The sequence below is a fragment of the Somniosus microcephalus genome, unplaced genomic scaffold, assembly GCF_052327205.1.
Source record: "Somniosus microcephalus isolate GS21.2 unplaced genomic scaffold, FLI_Smic_1.0 unresolved_chr3, whole genome shotgun sequence".
In the NCBI taxonomy this organism is placed as follows: Eukaryota; Metazoa; Chordata; class Chondrichthyes; order Squaliformes; family Somniosidae; genus Somniosus; species Somniosus microcephalus.
The window spans coordinates 71,050,937-71,065,381 of record NW_028225181.1 but is presented as its reverse complement, the minus strand read 5'-3'; the positions used below and the strand labels follow the sequence as shown (position 1 = coordinate 71,065,381).

The 14,445-nt window shown below is 49.8% G+C and overlaps 1 protein-coding gene across 1 annotated transcript; it reads right to left on the bottom strand.

The window, feature by feature from the left end:
- Positions 1-2,239: 2,239 nt before the first annotated feature.
- Positions 2,240-2,881, bottom strand: LOC147091940 (uncharacterized). Its single transcript, XM_085976646.1, has one exon. The coding sequence runs from the start codon at positions 2,879-2,881 to the stop codon at positions 2,240-2,242; it is 642 nt and encodes a 213-aa protein (XP_085832772.1).
- Positions 2,882-14,445: the final 11,564 nt, after the last annotated feature.

Below are 14,445 nucleotides of genomic sequence, written 5' to 3'. Positions count from 1 at the left end.
CTTGGCCAGTTCCCCGGGCAGCAGGAGGCGGACGGCGGTCTGGATCTCCCGGCCGGGAGGAGATGGTCCGGCGTGCTTGGCCAGTTCCCCGGGCAGCAGGAGGCGGACGGCGGTCTGGATCTCCCGGCCGGGAGGAGATGGTCCGGCGTTTGGTGCACTCTTTTGGTTGGTGCTTAAACAAATTGACTGTAAATTAACAAAAGTTCAAATAAAACTTAAACAAATCAAATTAAAATTTGGTGGTCCGGGTTGATGATGCACTCCAGTCCCCGCTACTCATCGATCTGGGTCCGCACAATCACACACTGGTTCTTGGTGACCAAATCCTATTACCTGGGATGTTGGGAAGTCCCAACATTTCACCAGTTCGCTGGAGACCACATTCTAAAATTCCATGTGTTTATAAGTAGGGCCACCTGGTTTATGGTGCCTGAATTTTAGTACCACGTTTTGTAGCAATTTCCCCAGCGTTTTGGAGGTTGTATTGTGCGATACCATCCATTGTTTTACGTTATAAAAATGTAAATTGGTGGTCTTGACAAAGACAATCTCAGCTCGGCTATTAAAAGTGTATCGGAAGCACACAATGGAAGCGAAAATAGCTCATTATTGTTGTTTCAACGTTGATTCTTACACATTCAAGTGGCGAAGACGACTGACCTACTGAAATCGTGTCAATAACTAACAGAATTTAAATGTTATCTACAAGGCATCGCCGCACCCGCAGGAGTTCATAAAGACCTTTGTAGTTTCACGATATGCCCATTGCAATAAATACTTGCAGCAACAATCATCAGCTGCACGGCAGGATTTGATTTCAACCATTTATAATTTTCAGATAGTCTCATTGCTGAAGCGAGAAATATAACAAAATGAACAATTTGAGGCAAAAGCTGCGGTTGCGGAGCTGGCTGAGGACTGTTGAAAGTGGCGCCCAGGCTGAGGACTCCTGGTCTTCCGATTCTCCCGCCCTACAATCTATCATAGCTCTGCTGCTGTCAATTTAACCCTTTAAAATAGGAGTTAAAAACCAATATTGGTTCGTATATTATATTATTCCTGGAAGGTATACTTCAGGAATTAAAACTCAATCGAAGTTTTAATAATTTCCAGTATTGTAATGGGGAAATAATTGGTTTTCTATTTTTCAATAAGGATGATTTTGGTCATTAACCATCGGGCCAATTGCAATGTTCCTTTTTTCACACACCCAACCCTCCGGTCCGGCTCTTTGTGAATGTTTGTTGTGGCTCTGAAAAGAGCCGTTTGATATTGAATTTTTTGAGGAAGTAACTGGATGTCAGGAGGCTACAGTGCGATTTGGACAGGTTGGGGGAATGGGCGGATACGTGGCAGATGCACTATAATGTGGATAAATGCGAGGTTATCCACTTTGGGGGTAAAAACAGGAGGGTAGATTATTATCTAAATGGCAATAGATTGGGAGATGGGGAAGTGCAGAGGGACCTGGGTGTTCTTGTGCACCAGTCACTGAAGGAGAGCATGCAGGTGCAACAGGCGATTAAGAAGGCAAATGGTATGTTGGCCTTCATATCAAGGGGGTTCGAGTATAGGAATAGGGATACCTTACTACAGCTGTACAAGGTGCTGGTGAGACCGCATCTGGAGTATTGTGTACAGTTTTGGTCGCCCCATCTGCGGAAGGATGTTCTTGCCATGGAAAGAGTGCAACGGCGATTCACCAGGCTGATACCTGGAATGGCGGGAATGACCTACGAAGAGAGATTAAATAGTTTGGGCTTGTACTCACTGGAGTTTAGAAGATTGAGAGGGGATCTCATCGAAACATATAAAATTATGGCAGGCCTGGACAGGCTGAATTCAGAGAGAATGTTTCCAATGGCCGGGGAGCACAGAACCAGGGGCCACAGTCTAAAAATAGCGGGCAAATCATTTAAAACAGAGATGAGGAAGAATTTCTTCACTCAAAGAGTGGTGAGCCTGTGGAATTCCCTGCCACAGAGGGCTGTGAAGGCTAATTCAATAAATATTTTCAAGAGAGAATTGGATATATTTCTGAAGGCTAAGGGGATTAAGGGTTACGGAGAAAAGGCGGGGACGGGGTACTGAACTGGTAAGATCAGCTATGATCTCAGACGAAGATCAGCCATGATCTCATTGAATGGCGGAGCAGGCTCGAAGGGCCGAATGGCCTACTCCTGTTCCTATCTCTATGTTTCTATGTTTCTATGTCTTCATCCTCTGATTGGTCTCCCCTTTAGGAGCTGTCCTCTTGCTCTGAGCAAACTTGGCTTTCTTTCTCCGACAGGGAGGTCTCCTCCTGAGCGGGGGTTTGGTCCGCTTCCTGCTTCGGTTGTTTGGCCAGCATTCTCGGCTTTGCACGCTGGCGTTTGCCTTTCCCTTCGGCCCTGGCCGCCTTCCTCCCCTTGGGTTTGTGGGCGGTGGCCCTCCTCGCCCCCTTCCTGGCGGCGCCCTGTTTCTTGGTCTTCCTGGGCGAGCCTCTGCTCCTGGGCGCCGCTTTCCTGACCACACCTTGCTTCATCCTCCTCCTCCTTTCCCTGGCGGCGGCGGCGGGCTCCCTCTTGGGTTTCTGCTCCTCCTCCCGGTCGCCCCACCTCTTGCTGAGCCTGAAGGAGCCCGAGGCACCGGTGCCGGTGGGCTGCAGCAGTGAGTCTTTGGTCACCAGGCTCCGGGCCGCCTGGTGGACCCGCCAGTTGTTTCTGGCCACGTCGTAGCCGCGGCCCGAGAGGACCTTCTTGAGAGCCGAGAGCCCCCGGCACTCCTTGCTGGCCGCCACCGCCTCCAGGGTCTGCTGGGACACGGTGGCGCCGCGTCTCCTGGCCGGGGGTGCAGTCCTGGTCTTCCTCCTGGTGTTCCTGGCAGGGAGTGTGTCGGCCATGGCTTGGGCTGGGACCTGTTCTCTCTCTCTCTCTATCTGAGTGTGTGTTGGGGGATGAAGAGTTTCCAGCAGCCGGCGCTATTTAACCAGGCGAACCAGACGCTGCTGAGCCAAAGGTCTCATCTCCTGAAAAATGCCCTCCAACAAAACACAAAACAAAGTCGCCTTCTTTCCAAAGCGTGTATCACCTCAGAGCGATGATATATCCACAGAGACATTCTCTCTCGCTCTTTACGGAGGTCACTGACCACCATCAAAGACCCTACCCACCCCAGCCACAGTCTGTTCGCCCCCCTGCCATCTGGAAGACGCTACAGATGCATTCGCACCCGAACGAATAGATTTAGGAACAGCTTCTTTCCCAGGGCTGTCATCCTACTAAACTCTGCAAATAAACTCTAAAGCCTGCACATCTGCCAATGCACTTTATTATGTTTATGTCTATGTATTACAAGCCAAATGAATGTTGAATGTTAAATGTCTTAATCTAAATGTACACTCTCGGGAGCCGCAAGCCTACATTTCGTTGTACTGCACTTGTGCACTAACAATGACAATAAAGTTGATTATTATTTTTATTAAGTTCTTCTGAATCTTATGTTTTTTTCATGTATCTTTAGCTCAACTCTCTGTAAAGACTTGAGCGTCTCTTCATCTCTTTCCCCCGTGAAACGTCTTGGGACGTGTTTCGACCTTAAATGTCATTTGTAAATGCGAGTTGTGCAGATTTCTTGATCTGGGAAAATGTGTCCGTCTTATCTCCTACTCCAAGTCGCGGTCTCAATGATTTCTTGTCTCCAAGTTCTCCCCTTCCCTGTACAAAACAAAGGTCTTCCTAAACCGAAATGTGGCGTCACTGAACATTAATGCTTGAGCGACCTCCTATTTTACCCGCTTTTTTCCACAATATTGGCGGTCCGGCAACATTGATCTTCGCTGTACTCCTGGGTTTCAATATCAAGAGTAAATTCTTCAACTGGCAGGGAAGAGCCTTGGTTTCAACCGAAATCCTTGTTCTCGGAGTTATTGAGCGCCGATTGCCCCCTTCCCCGTGAATTACCCAATCTCTTCAGGGACTTATACTCAAAAGTAAGAAATGCGAATTAAAACAGCTTTCATAAATAGAACGCACCACATGTAGATGGATGAACCGGACGATTAATTTAGCAATTCATTGCATTAACATACAGCCTAACAGAAGTATTTGTTCAGGGGTCTCGGTTTTGTTTTATAGCTCCGTTTTAAGGCTTTGTGAAGTGGCTCTTAAAAGAGCCGTTTGGTGATTTAATTGCAGGTTTTATTTTGGGAGGGGGACTCTACTTGGAGCTGGTGTATTTGGTGACCGCCTTGGTCCCCTCTGAGACGGCGTGCTTGGCCAGTTCCCCGTGCAGCAGGAGGCGGACGGCGGTCTGGATCTCCCGGCCGGGAGGAGATGGTCTGGTGTTTGGTGTAATGGATCAGGCGGGAGGCCTCCGCAGGCAATGCGCTCGAAGATGTCGGTGAGGAACGAGTTCATGACACTCATGGCCTTGGAGGAGATGAGATGCCGGTGTCGGGTCGGGGTGGACCTGCTTCAGCACCTTGTAGATGTCGATGCTGTAACTCTCCCTCCTGCTCCTCCTGTACTTCCTGTCCCCTCTCCTGGTCATTTTCATGGCGGTTTTCTTTGAGCCCTTCTTGGAGACGGCGCCCTTGGCACCGGCTGTGGTGGAACTGGTGGAAACAGCAGCAGCAGTCGGCATGGCAAGCCCTTCAATTCCTTCTCCACCTCGACTGGTTAATAAAAACACAAAGCAACATCGAAATGGAGCCCGCAACCCCTCCTTTATATACACAGCTTTATCCTAATGAAGGATGCCAAACTGTCTATTCCAATTGGCTGATCCTTGACACACCACATGTTCAGTCTGCACAAATCACAGTCACCTATCAAGTTTTTTTTGCCAGAAGCCGCTGCCACGCAAGGAATGGGGAAACCTTAATTTGCTGGAGCAAAACCCCGAAGCTATATATATATATATATATATATGTAAAATCTCATACTCTCATGTGACACGTCCACAGTAAATGTCTTGTGAGAAATAAATTCATTCGAGCCACAACAATTCTGGAACTCCCCATAATATACAAATTAGACAGGTCCCAGAAACTACAAAAGAGATTGTCTAAGAAAAAAATATATGCACTTAATCGCTTCTGTTTAAGAAAGGCCACTGCAATATTAGCTATTTACTGAAATCCTTATGGCATAGTACACAAATGCTGAACCTGAGGCAATTTATTTGGTATTTAAAAAGATTCTCAGGATGTAGGCATTGCTGGTAAGGCCAGCTTGTATTGCCCATCCCTAATCGCCCTTGAGGAGGAGGTGGTGAGCTGCCCCCTTGAACCGCTGCAGTCCGTGTGGTGAAGGTACTCCCACAGCGCTGTTAGGGAGGGCGTTCCAGGATTTTGACCCAGTGACGATGCAGGATCGGCGATATATTTCTAAGTCAGGATGGTGTGTGACTTGGAGGGAAACTTGGAGGTGGTGGTGTTCCCATGCGCCTGCCGCCCTTGTCCTTCTAGGTGGAAGAGGTCGCGGGTCTGGGAGGTGCTGCCGAAGAAGCCTTGGCGAGTTGCTGCAGTGCATCTTGTCGATGGTCCACACTGGAGAGTATTCCATCACACTCCTGACTTGTGCCTTGTAGGTGGTGGAAAGGCTTGGAGTCAGGAAGTGAGACACTCACTGCAGAATACCCCGGAAACATGAGGTAAAGTAGGGCGACATGGATGATCGTATGGAGCAGAAACACCAACACAATTCCAACTCTTAATCCAATGAATACCAACCATTTCTGTGACTATTTTTTCTCCAACTCATTCTAGTCTGCAAGATGCTTCACGACGGCTGCAGCTGGTTGCAAAGTCTCCCGAGAGCTGGAGGACAACCGCCAGGATCATTCGAAGATTCTCGGGTTTATCGGCCGCAGCAATGATTTAAAAATAAAGATATTTATTGTATAATTCTGGAACAACCTCTTTCATCTGAAGGGTGTCGTGGCTCTGAAAAGAGCCTGTTATTTTGGTTCACACGAGTAGTATTTCTGTTTTGGGTTTTCAGTCTTGGCCGCCGCCCGTGGGGCTGCTGCCGCCTTCTGGTCTCGGCAGCTCCCGGGCTTCCTGCCTCTGGAGGGGACCTGGGGCCCCCGACGGCTCCCGGGTCGCCCGGCGGGCCTCGCCCCCTGGCGGACCCCGCCCGCCCTCTCCTCGGCCTTTCTCCAGCGGGCGGCAGCAGCAGCAGGATCACCGCCCCCGGCCTCCTTCCTCCTCCGCCCCCTGGGCTTGTTCTTGCCGGCCGGCCGCACCAGCGAGGCCTCGGTCACCAGGCTCCGCACCGCCTGCTTCACCCGCCAGTTGATGCGCGGCATGTCGTAGCCGGCGGCCGACAGCGCCTGCTTGACGGCGGCCAGCGACAGGCCGCGCCGCTCCCTGGAAGCCGCCACCGCCTGCAGGATGTGGCCCGACACCGTGGGCCCGCCCGCCGGCCGCGCCTTGGGCTGGGCTCCTCCTCTTCCTGGCCTTGCGGCCTCGGGCCGGGCCTTTGGTCTGGTCGCCCGAAGCCATTTTATTTTTTCGCTCGCTCAGCGCCTCCCCCCCTCCTCCGGCTGCTCCGCGCTCCTCACCGCGCCGAGTTCAGCTGCTCCGCTCAGCGCCTCCCCCCCTCCTCCGGCTGCTCCGCGCTCCTCACCGCGCCGAGTCCAGCTGCTCCGCTCAGCGCCTCCCCCCCTCCTCCGGCTGCTCCGCGCTCCTCACCGCGCCGAGTCCAGCTGCTCCGCTCAGCGCCTCCCCCCCTCCTCCGGCTGCTCCGCGCTCCTCACCGCGCCGAGTCCAGCTGCTCCGCTCAGCGCCTCAGCGCCTCCCCCCCTCCTCCGGCTGCTCCGCGCTCCTCACCGCGCCGAGTCCAGCTGCCGAGCGGCGGTGGCGGCCGCGCCTTTTGTAAGCTCAAGGCGGACGGTCCAGAGGCAACTCCTCCACCGGGACCCGGCGCGTGGCCGAGCGCCGCCTGCGACTCTTTCTGTGTGAGTGCGAGCGTGAAAAGATTTGGTTTCATTCTTCAAACCTTCAACCCCTCCCTCTCCCTAGGCGGCTGCATCCCATTTTGTTGCATTCTTCAAACCTTCAACCCCTCCCTCTCCCGAGGTGGGTGCATCCCTTTTGGTTGCATTCTTCAAACCTTCAACCCCTCCCTCTCCCGAGGCGGGTGCATCCCTTTTGGTTGCATTCTTCAAACCTTCAACCCCTCCCTCTCTCGAGGCGGCTGCATCCCATTTTGTTGCATTCTTCAAACCTTCAACCTCCCAAGGCGGGTGCATCCATGACATTAACCATGCGAACTAAACTTTGAATTCGGGCTTGCCTTACACCGATTACTCCCCCTGGAGATGGAGCACGCGGTGTCCGCCGGCATGCTTGAGTATTTCCGCGACCGGTGGGCGCTGCGGGGACTGGAGTGCATCATCAACCCGGCCAACACAATTTTAATTTGATTTTAAGTTTCATTTGAAGTTTGTTTAATTTACAGTTAAATTTGTTTACATACCCAATAAAAGAGTACACCAATTACTACCCCTGGAGATGGAGCACGCAGTGTCCGTCGGCACGCTTGAGGCGTTCCGCGACTGGTGGGCGCTGCAGGGACTGGAGTGATTTATCAGCCCAGACAATCAAATTTTAAATTAATTTGTTAAGTTTTATTTAAAGTTTTATTAAATTACAGACATTTTGTTTAAGTACCCAATCAAAAGAGTACACCGATTACTCCTCAGATAACGAAGCAGTCCCTGCCCGCCTGCAGCAAGACCTGGACAACATTCAGGATTGGGCTGATAATTGACAAGTGCCAGACAATGACCAGCTCCAACAAGAGAGAGAGCCTAGCCACCTCCCCTTGACATGCAATGGGACTGCATTCTTCAAACCTACAACCCAACACCCACCTCCCCTCAATGGGCAGGTGCATCAAATTTGGCTGCATTCTTCAAACTTTCAATACCCCCCTCCCCCTCCCTGGGCGGGTGTATCCGATCTGGTTGCACTCTTCAAATTTTGAATTTGGGCTTGTCTTACACCAATTACTCCTCAGGCAATGAAGCAGTCCTTGCCCACATGCAGGAAGACCTGGACAGCATTCAGGCTTCGGCTGATAAGTGGCTAGTAACATTCGCAACTCACAAGTTTCAGGCAATGACCATTTCCAACAAGAGAGAGTCTAGCCACCTCAGCTTGACATTCAATGGGATTATCATCACGTCACAGCTCAAGGGCAATTAGGGATGGGCAATAAATGCCGGCCTTATCAGTGACGCCCACATCCCATGAATGAATAATAAAAAAAGGTTGAACCATATTTTAAAACACGTCACAACAGAATTAAACAGCCTATTACTCAGCATACAGCAAACAAAGTCTATTTAACAAAGTACAGGAAACATAACTCATGACCGAAACTACAGCAAAGTCTCCCGATAATAGAGAGTTTATTTCTCCAATGAAATGCCGTGAGTGGAGGATAGTTCCATAATAGAAATGATATGCTTAAAATTAATCCCAGTCATTTACAGCTGTGTGGTCTCCAGGCATGATTGATGCAGGTATTTCCAAATCATCTCCATTCTGCCTGGTGCTTGAAATATCACTATATGCAGTCATGTGAAAACCGTGTTTCCGACATTACAACAGCGACTGCACTTCAAAATACTTCATTGGCTGTACAGCGCTTTGAGACATCCTGAGGTGGTGAAAGGCGCTGAGGGCGGTGTCAGGGATGCTTAAGTCCACTCCAACTGAACTTGCTCCCGGTGCAGTCCCACATTGCCCCACCTGCCATTCACCACGATGCCACCGTGCTCCATGAGATGGAAGAAATCATGAGCAACGTTGACCTTCCCATTCACAAAGACTGGATAAACCCACCACGAAGGCGCTGAAAGTTGCACCGGCCATTCTGGGAAACAGCAGCCACTTTTGATGCAGCTGGTATCGACCCACTATCCAGATGGACAGATTTGTGGGATGCATGCAACATAAAGAACCGACACCTCATCGCTGACTCAACAGCAGAGGCCCCTGGCTTTGACCTCGCTCAAAGACAGCGGACAGCGCTCAACCCAATCCGCACAGGACATGGACGCTGCGGCCAGCCGCTCCACAAGTGGAAGATGAGGGACGACCCGATGTGCGACTATGGCCATGAGTCCCAGACCATGGAACACATCACACATGCCCACTAAAGATCTGTTGTGGGAGGCACCTGATTTCTCCGCTCGGCATCTCAGGAGGCCATCGGATGGACGGCCAAACTAGACATCCCATCATAAGCTTTACCCATCAGACCAAAGTAGTAGTAATGCAAGTCTTTCTTTGTTTCTTTTTCCAGCAACAAATTGTTTTGTTATTAATGCAAAAGGACTTTTATATCGGTGGACAACTGAGGCCATACTAAGACCAGAGGCGGAGACCGAGATCTGGTTCAATGGTCAATATAGAATCTACAGCACAGAAACAGACCATTTGGCCCCACTGCTCGATGCCGATGTTTATACTGCACACAAACCTCCTACCACTCGAATTGCCCCTTCCCACCCTAGCCCTCTATTCTGCACTGTACTACAGTGTCAGCTGTGGCTCAGTGGGCAGCACACTCGCCTCTGAGTCAGAAGGTTGTGGGTTCAAGTCCCACTCCAGAGACTTGAGCACATAAAACTAGGCTTGCAGTGCTGAGGGAGTGCGGCACTGTCGGAGGTGCCGTCTTTCAGATGAGACGTTAAAACTGAGGTCCCGTCTGCCCTCTTAGGTGGATGTAAAAGATCCCATGGCACTATTTCGAAGCAGAGAAGGGGAAGTTCTCTCCGGTGTCCTGGGGCCAATACTTATCCCTCAGCCATCATAACAAAAACAGATTATCTGGTCATTATCACATTGCTGTTTGTGGCAGCTTGCTGTAGGCAAATTGGCTGCCATATTACAACAGTGACGACACTCCAAAAGTACTTCATTGGCTGTAAAGCACTTTGAGATGTCTGGTGGTCATGAAAGGGGCTACATAAATGCAAGTCTTTCCTTCTTTAGTCCCTTCTCCCTCATGTATGCATCAAGCCTCACCTTAAATGCACCGGTGCTCTCTGCTTCAACCATTCCATGTGGCAGCCAGTTCCACGTTCTCACCACTCTCTGGCCTAGAAATTCGCTATCGCCGCGCCAGGTCTTTAGTGCCCGAAAGTTAGCGCACGCCCGGATTCACGTAGCGCCAGCATGAAATTCAGTTGCAGCGCCCCAAGACGGAGGCGGGCGCTATTGCAGGGTTTGGCCACCTCCGCTTGGGACGCTGAAAGTCAATTTCAGGCGTCCAGCTGCCGCAGCGCCACCCGATGCGGTGCGGCAGGCTGGGGTATTGCAGGCCTCCTCCTTCTCTTAAGGAGGAGCTGCCTGCAGCCATGAGATCGCCGCTGGATTCCCCTGGCAAATGAGCCCGGCACCACGGAGAAGTGCTGGGCTCGCGGGGGTCAGAGACCAATGCCGCGGGGGGGGTGGTGTGGGAGTCCGGGGAGGAAGGTGCGGCCAAGTGGCCGGCCGCACCTCCACCTTTACGCCCCGGCCTCTCGGAGCTGCAAGGCCCCGTTTTACAAACGCTCTTTGCGCCCGCTACGGGAGAGGCGGCGGCAACTGAATTTGGGCGTCGGGCCGGCATCGCGTTGGAACCGGGGCGCTGCGCACACCGATGACGTCATCGGTGCTGGTGCAGCGCTACCGGCTAACGCCACCATTTGCGCTACACTGAATTCCAGGCTACCAACAGCGCCGGTGCAAAAGACCTCTTTAGGCGCTAAGTGGGCGCTAACACCACTGAATTTCTAGGCCCCTGTGTCAAAATAATCCTCCTGAATTCCTTATTTGATCTGTTAGTGGCTCTCTTATGTTTAAGCCCACTTGTTCTGGACCCACAAGTGGAAACAATTTCTCCACATCCACTCCATAGAACCCCTTCCTAATTTGAAAGACCTTGATCGGGTCTCCTCGTAGTCATCACTTCTCTGGAGAAAAGAACCCCAGCCTGCTGATAGTTCCCATGCTCTCGATTCTGGAAACATTCTTGTAAGTCTTTCCTGCAGTTTTTCCAATGCTTCAGTATCCTTTTTGTAATATGGATACAAGAACAGTACACAGTACTCCAGTGGTGGTCTAACCAAGGTTCTATATAAATTGGCATCTCTGCTTTTTTATTCAATTTCTCCAGCAATGAACCTCAGTAATTTATTTGTACTCTTTATGACCTTATCAAGGTGTGTTACTTCGGTTAGCAATTTATGTACTGCATCTGTATTCCCAGGAATAAGTGGCCTCCTTATTCCACTTACCAAAATGAACCACCTCACACTTAGCTATAGTGAATTTCATTTGCAATTTATCTGCCCATTCTGCAAGCATGTTTATATCTTCCTGTGTTTTGGTGTAGCTCCCCACATTATTAGCTCTACCCCCCCCCCCCCCAACCTCACCCCAATTTGGTGTCAACTTGATCGATTTTTGTTAGGCAAAGTTATTAAGGGTCACGGGAACAAGGTTGGTAGAGGGGGTTGAGATACAGATCAGCCATGATCTCATTGAATGGTGGAACAGGCTCGAGGGGCTGAATGGCCTCCTCCTGTTCCTATATGCCAATCAACAAATTTCGACTCTAGATCTCCGATTTCTGAGTCTAAATCATTTATATATATATATATCTATAAGGTGAACAACGGTGGTCCCTGTAGGACACCACTTCCCATTTTCTGCCAGTCCATGAAACGTCCATTAACTTCTATCCTCCGTTTTATAGCCATCTTTGCTAAAATCACCAAAGTTTAGAACGTAAAGGAGACTGGGGAAATTCTCCAATTTTGCATTTTTAGATTCATTATAGATTTTCATGACTACATAAGACCAGGTTAAAATTTGGTCACAAACCAGTACAATGGAAGGATATGCTTTTTGTTCCAATTTCTGCCACTGGAGCTTTTGCCCTGCCAAGCACGACCCCTGGGCACTGAAGAAAGCAACCTGGCCTGTTTGTCCAGTTCTCCCCAGGCTGAAGAAGCATGGCAGTCTTGATCTCCCTGGACGGAATGGTTGAGCGCTTGGTATAACAGGCCGAACGAAAAGCCTTGTTTCTGACAAGTTAAAAAAACATGTGATTAAGTAAAGAAAGACTTGCATTTGTATAGCGCCTTTCATGACCTCAGGAAGTCCCAAAGCTCTTTGCAGCCAATGAAATACTTTTGAAGTGTAGTTAATGTTGCAGTGTAGGAAATGCAGCAGCCAATTTGCGCACAGCAAGCTCCCACAAATGGGCAATGTGATAAAGACCAGATTATCTGTTTTTGTTATGTTGATTGAGGGATAAATATTGGCCAGGACACCGGGGATAACTCTCCTGCTCTTGTTCGAAATCATGGCCCTTGGGATCTATTTACATCCGCCTGAGAGAGCAGACGGGGCCTCGGTTTAACGTCTCATCCGAAAGACTGCACCTCCGACAGTGCAGCGCTCCCTCAGCACTGCACTGGAGTGTCAGCCTAGATTTTGTGCTGATGTTTCTGGAGTGGGGACTCTGAACCCACAACCTTCTGATTCAAGCGGCAAGGGTGCTACCCACTGAGCCATAGCTGAAAGCAGGTCCCTCTCACAAATCACCCCTGCCCTTGCTGACCTACTTTGGCTCCTGGCTCCCTAACACCTCCAATTTAAAAGAAAAGAAATGTTGTATATTAATGCAAGAGGCTTTCAAAACAATAAGAAAAACAATTCAAGATTCCCATGGATTTGGAAGAAATTTCTAACTTAGGAGTGAACCTGCTTTGTTAGTTCATAAATGTCATAAGGTTCAGTCTGGGGGTTGAATCTGGCGAGGCTTCCTGTTATAGAAGTCATCCAATTTTCACTACATTAATTCAACAGAACGAAAATCGGGCAATTTCTTTAACCGGTGGCCGATCCGCAACATCCGTTTTACGCCTGAGTGCTAAGGTGAAAATCTACCCCCTGGGTTTCTCCCCTTACTCTCCATCACGAATATCGCCTACTTCCACCCCTGTGGCATCACCTGCCTCCGCCCCTGCCTCAGACCATTTGCTGCTGAAAATTGCATCCATGCCTTTGTCGCCCCCCAGGCACGGTTATTCCAAGGCTCTCCTGGGCAGCCTCCCTTCCTTCATCCTCGGCAAACTTCAGCTTGTCCAAGACTCTGCTGCCCGCATCCTATCCCGCACCAGGTCCCGCTCACAAATCACCCCTGCTCTTGTTGGCCGACATTGGCTCCTGGCTCTCTACCACTTCCAATTTCACAGGAAAGAAAGGAATATGCTGCATATTAACTTAAGAGGTGCACAAAACAACAACAATGTAGTAAAACGTCCCAAGGCGCTTCACAGGAGCGATTATCGAGCAGAATTTGACAGCGAGCCACATAAGGAGAGATTAGGGTGGATGAAAGAGGGAGGTTTTAGGAGTGTCTTAAAGGAGGAAAGAGAGGTGGAGAGACAGAGAGGTTTAGGGAAACAATGGAAAACAATTGCTGAGAAATAGACCAGGAAATATTAATGTTGCATTTATAGACCTTCCTGTCTAGCAAAGATTGATTAGCATTGTAAACCATAGTAATCACATGCAATTGGAAATATGGGGAGCTGGAGTAACATTTCTATTAGGAATGATTCCTAGTAGTCTTGTCTGTATATTGGCAAGTGGCTGTTTACTCTGTCATTTGCTCTTCTGATTAATTTTTGTGCTGGTAAAGCTGCTGATGGACAACGCACATAGAGTGGCCCTTGCATTCCGAAACCCCTGGAGTTACTTTCTAAAGCAAAGGTTTCACCTCAGATCACAATTGGGATTTCACTGATTGCTGGTAGGTGCTCAAGTCTGAGGGTCAGGAGGACTCGGAGAGTAGCCATCTCCCAGTCATTATTATATTAAAACTTTGTGCTTATCAGCGATTACAGCACTCTGTGAAAGAGGTGTCTAGGCTGCCTTCATCCAGGTTGCATCTAACTGAAGACATCTCCCCACCCCCACCCCCACCCGTTAACTTGTGAAAACCCGGGTGAACTGGAAACACCCCACAAAGGCGGGGTGGGGGGGGGGGGAAGCAGTGGTGCAATGGAAAAGTCGTCTGCTGGAAGGACCGAAACATGTAATTGGAGATAAAAACTGGGAAGGACTTCAATAAAGCACAGCTGAAGGAGACAAAACTGTGTCCAAAACAAGGTCTGGCACAAGGAAGATCGATTCTATTTCTCTCTCTCTCTCTCCACAGGTGCTGCCCAACCTGCTGCGTATATTCCGTGCATTTTCTGTTTTTATTTCAGGTTTGACAGCATTCGCAGTATTTTGCTTATCTCCCCCACGGGTGCAGTTCAATATCGGCTACTTGAGAAGGAACCGGGAGTCCTCATTTTCATCCTGACTCCGCCCATTCATCCTGACTCCAACCAGGTCCGCCAGCATTGTATAAAAGGAGTGTGCGGCGCCGAAAACTCTTATTCCCA

Excerpts from the sequence above, each read along its gene's own strand:
- LOC147091940 (XM_085976646.1), bottom strand. The coding sequence starts at position 2,881 with ATGGCCGACACACTCCCTGCCAGGAACACCAGGAGGAAGACCAGGACT.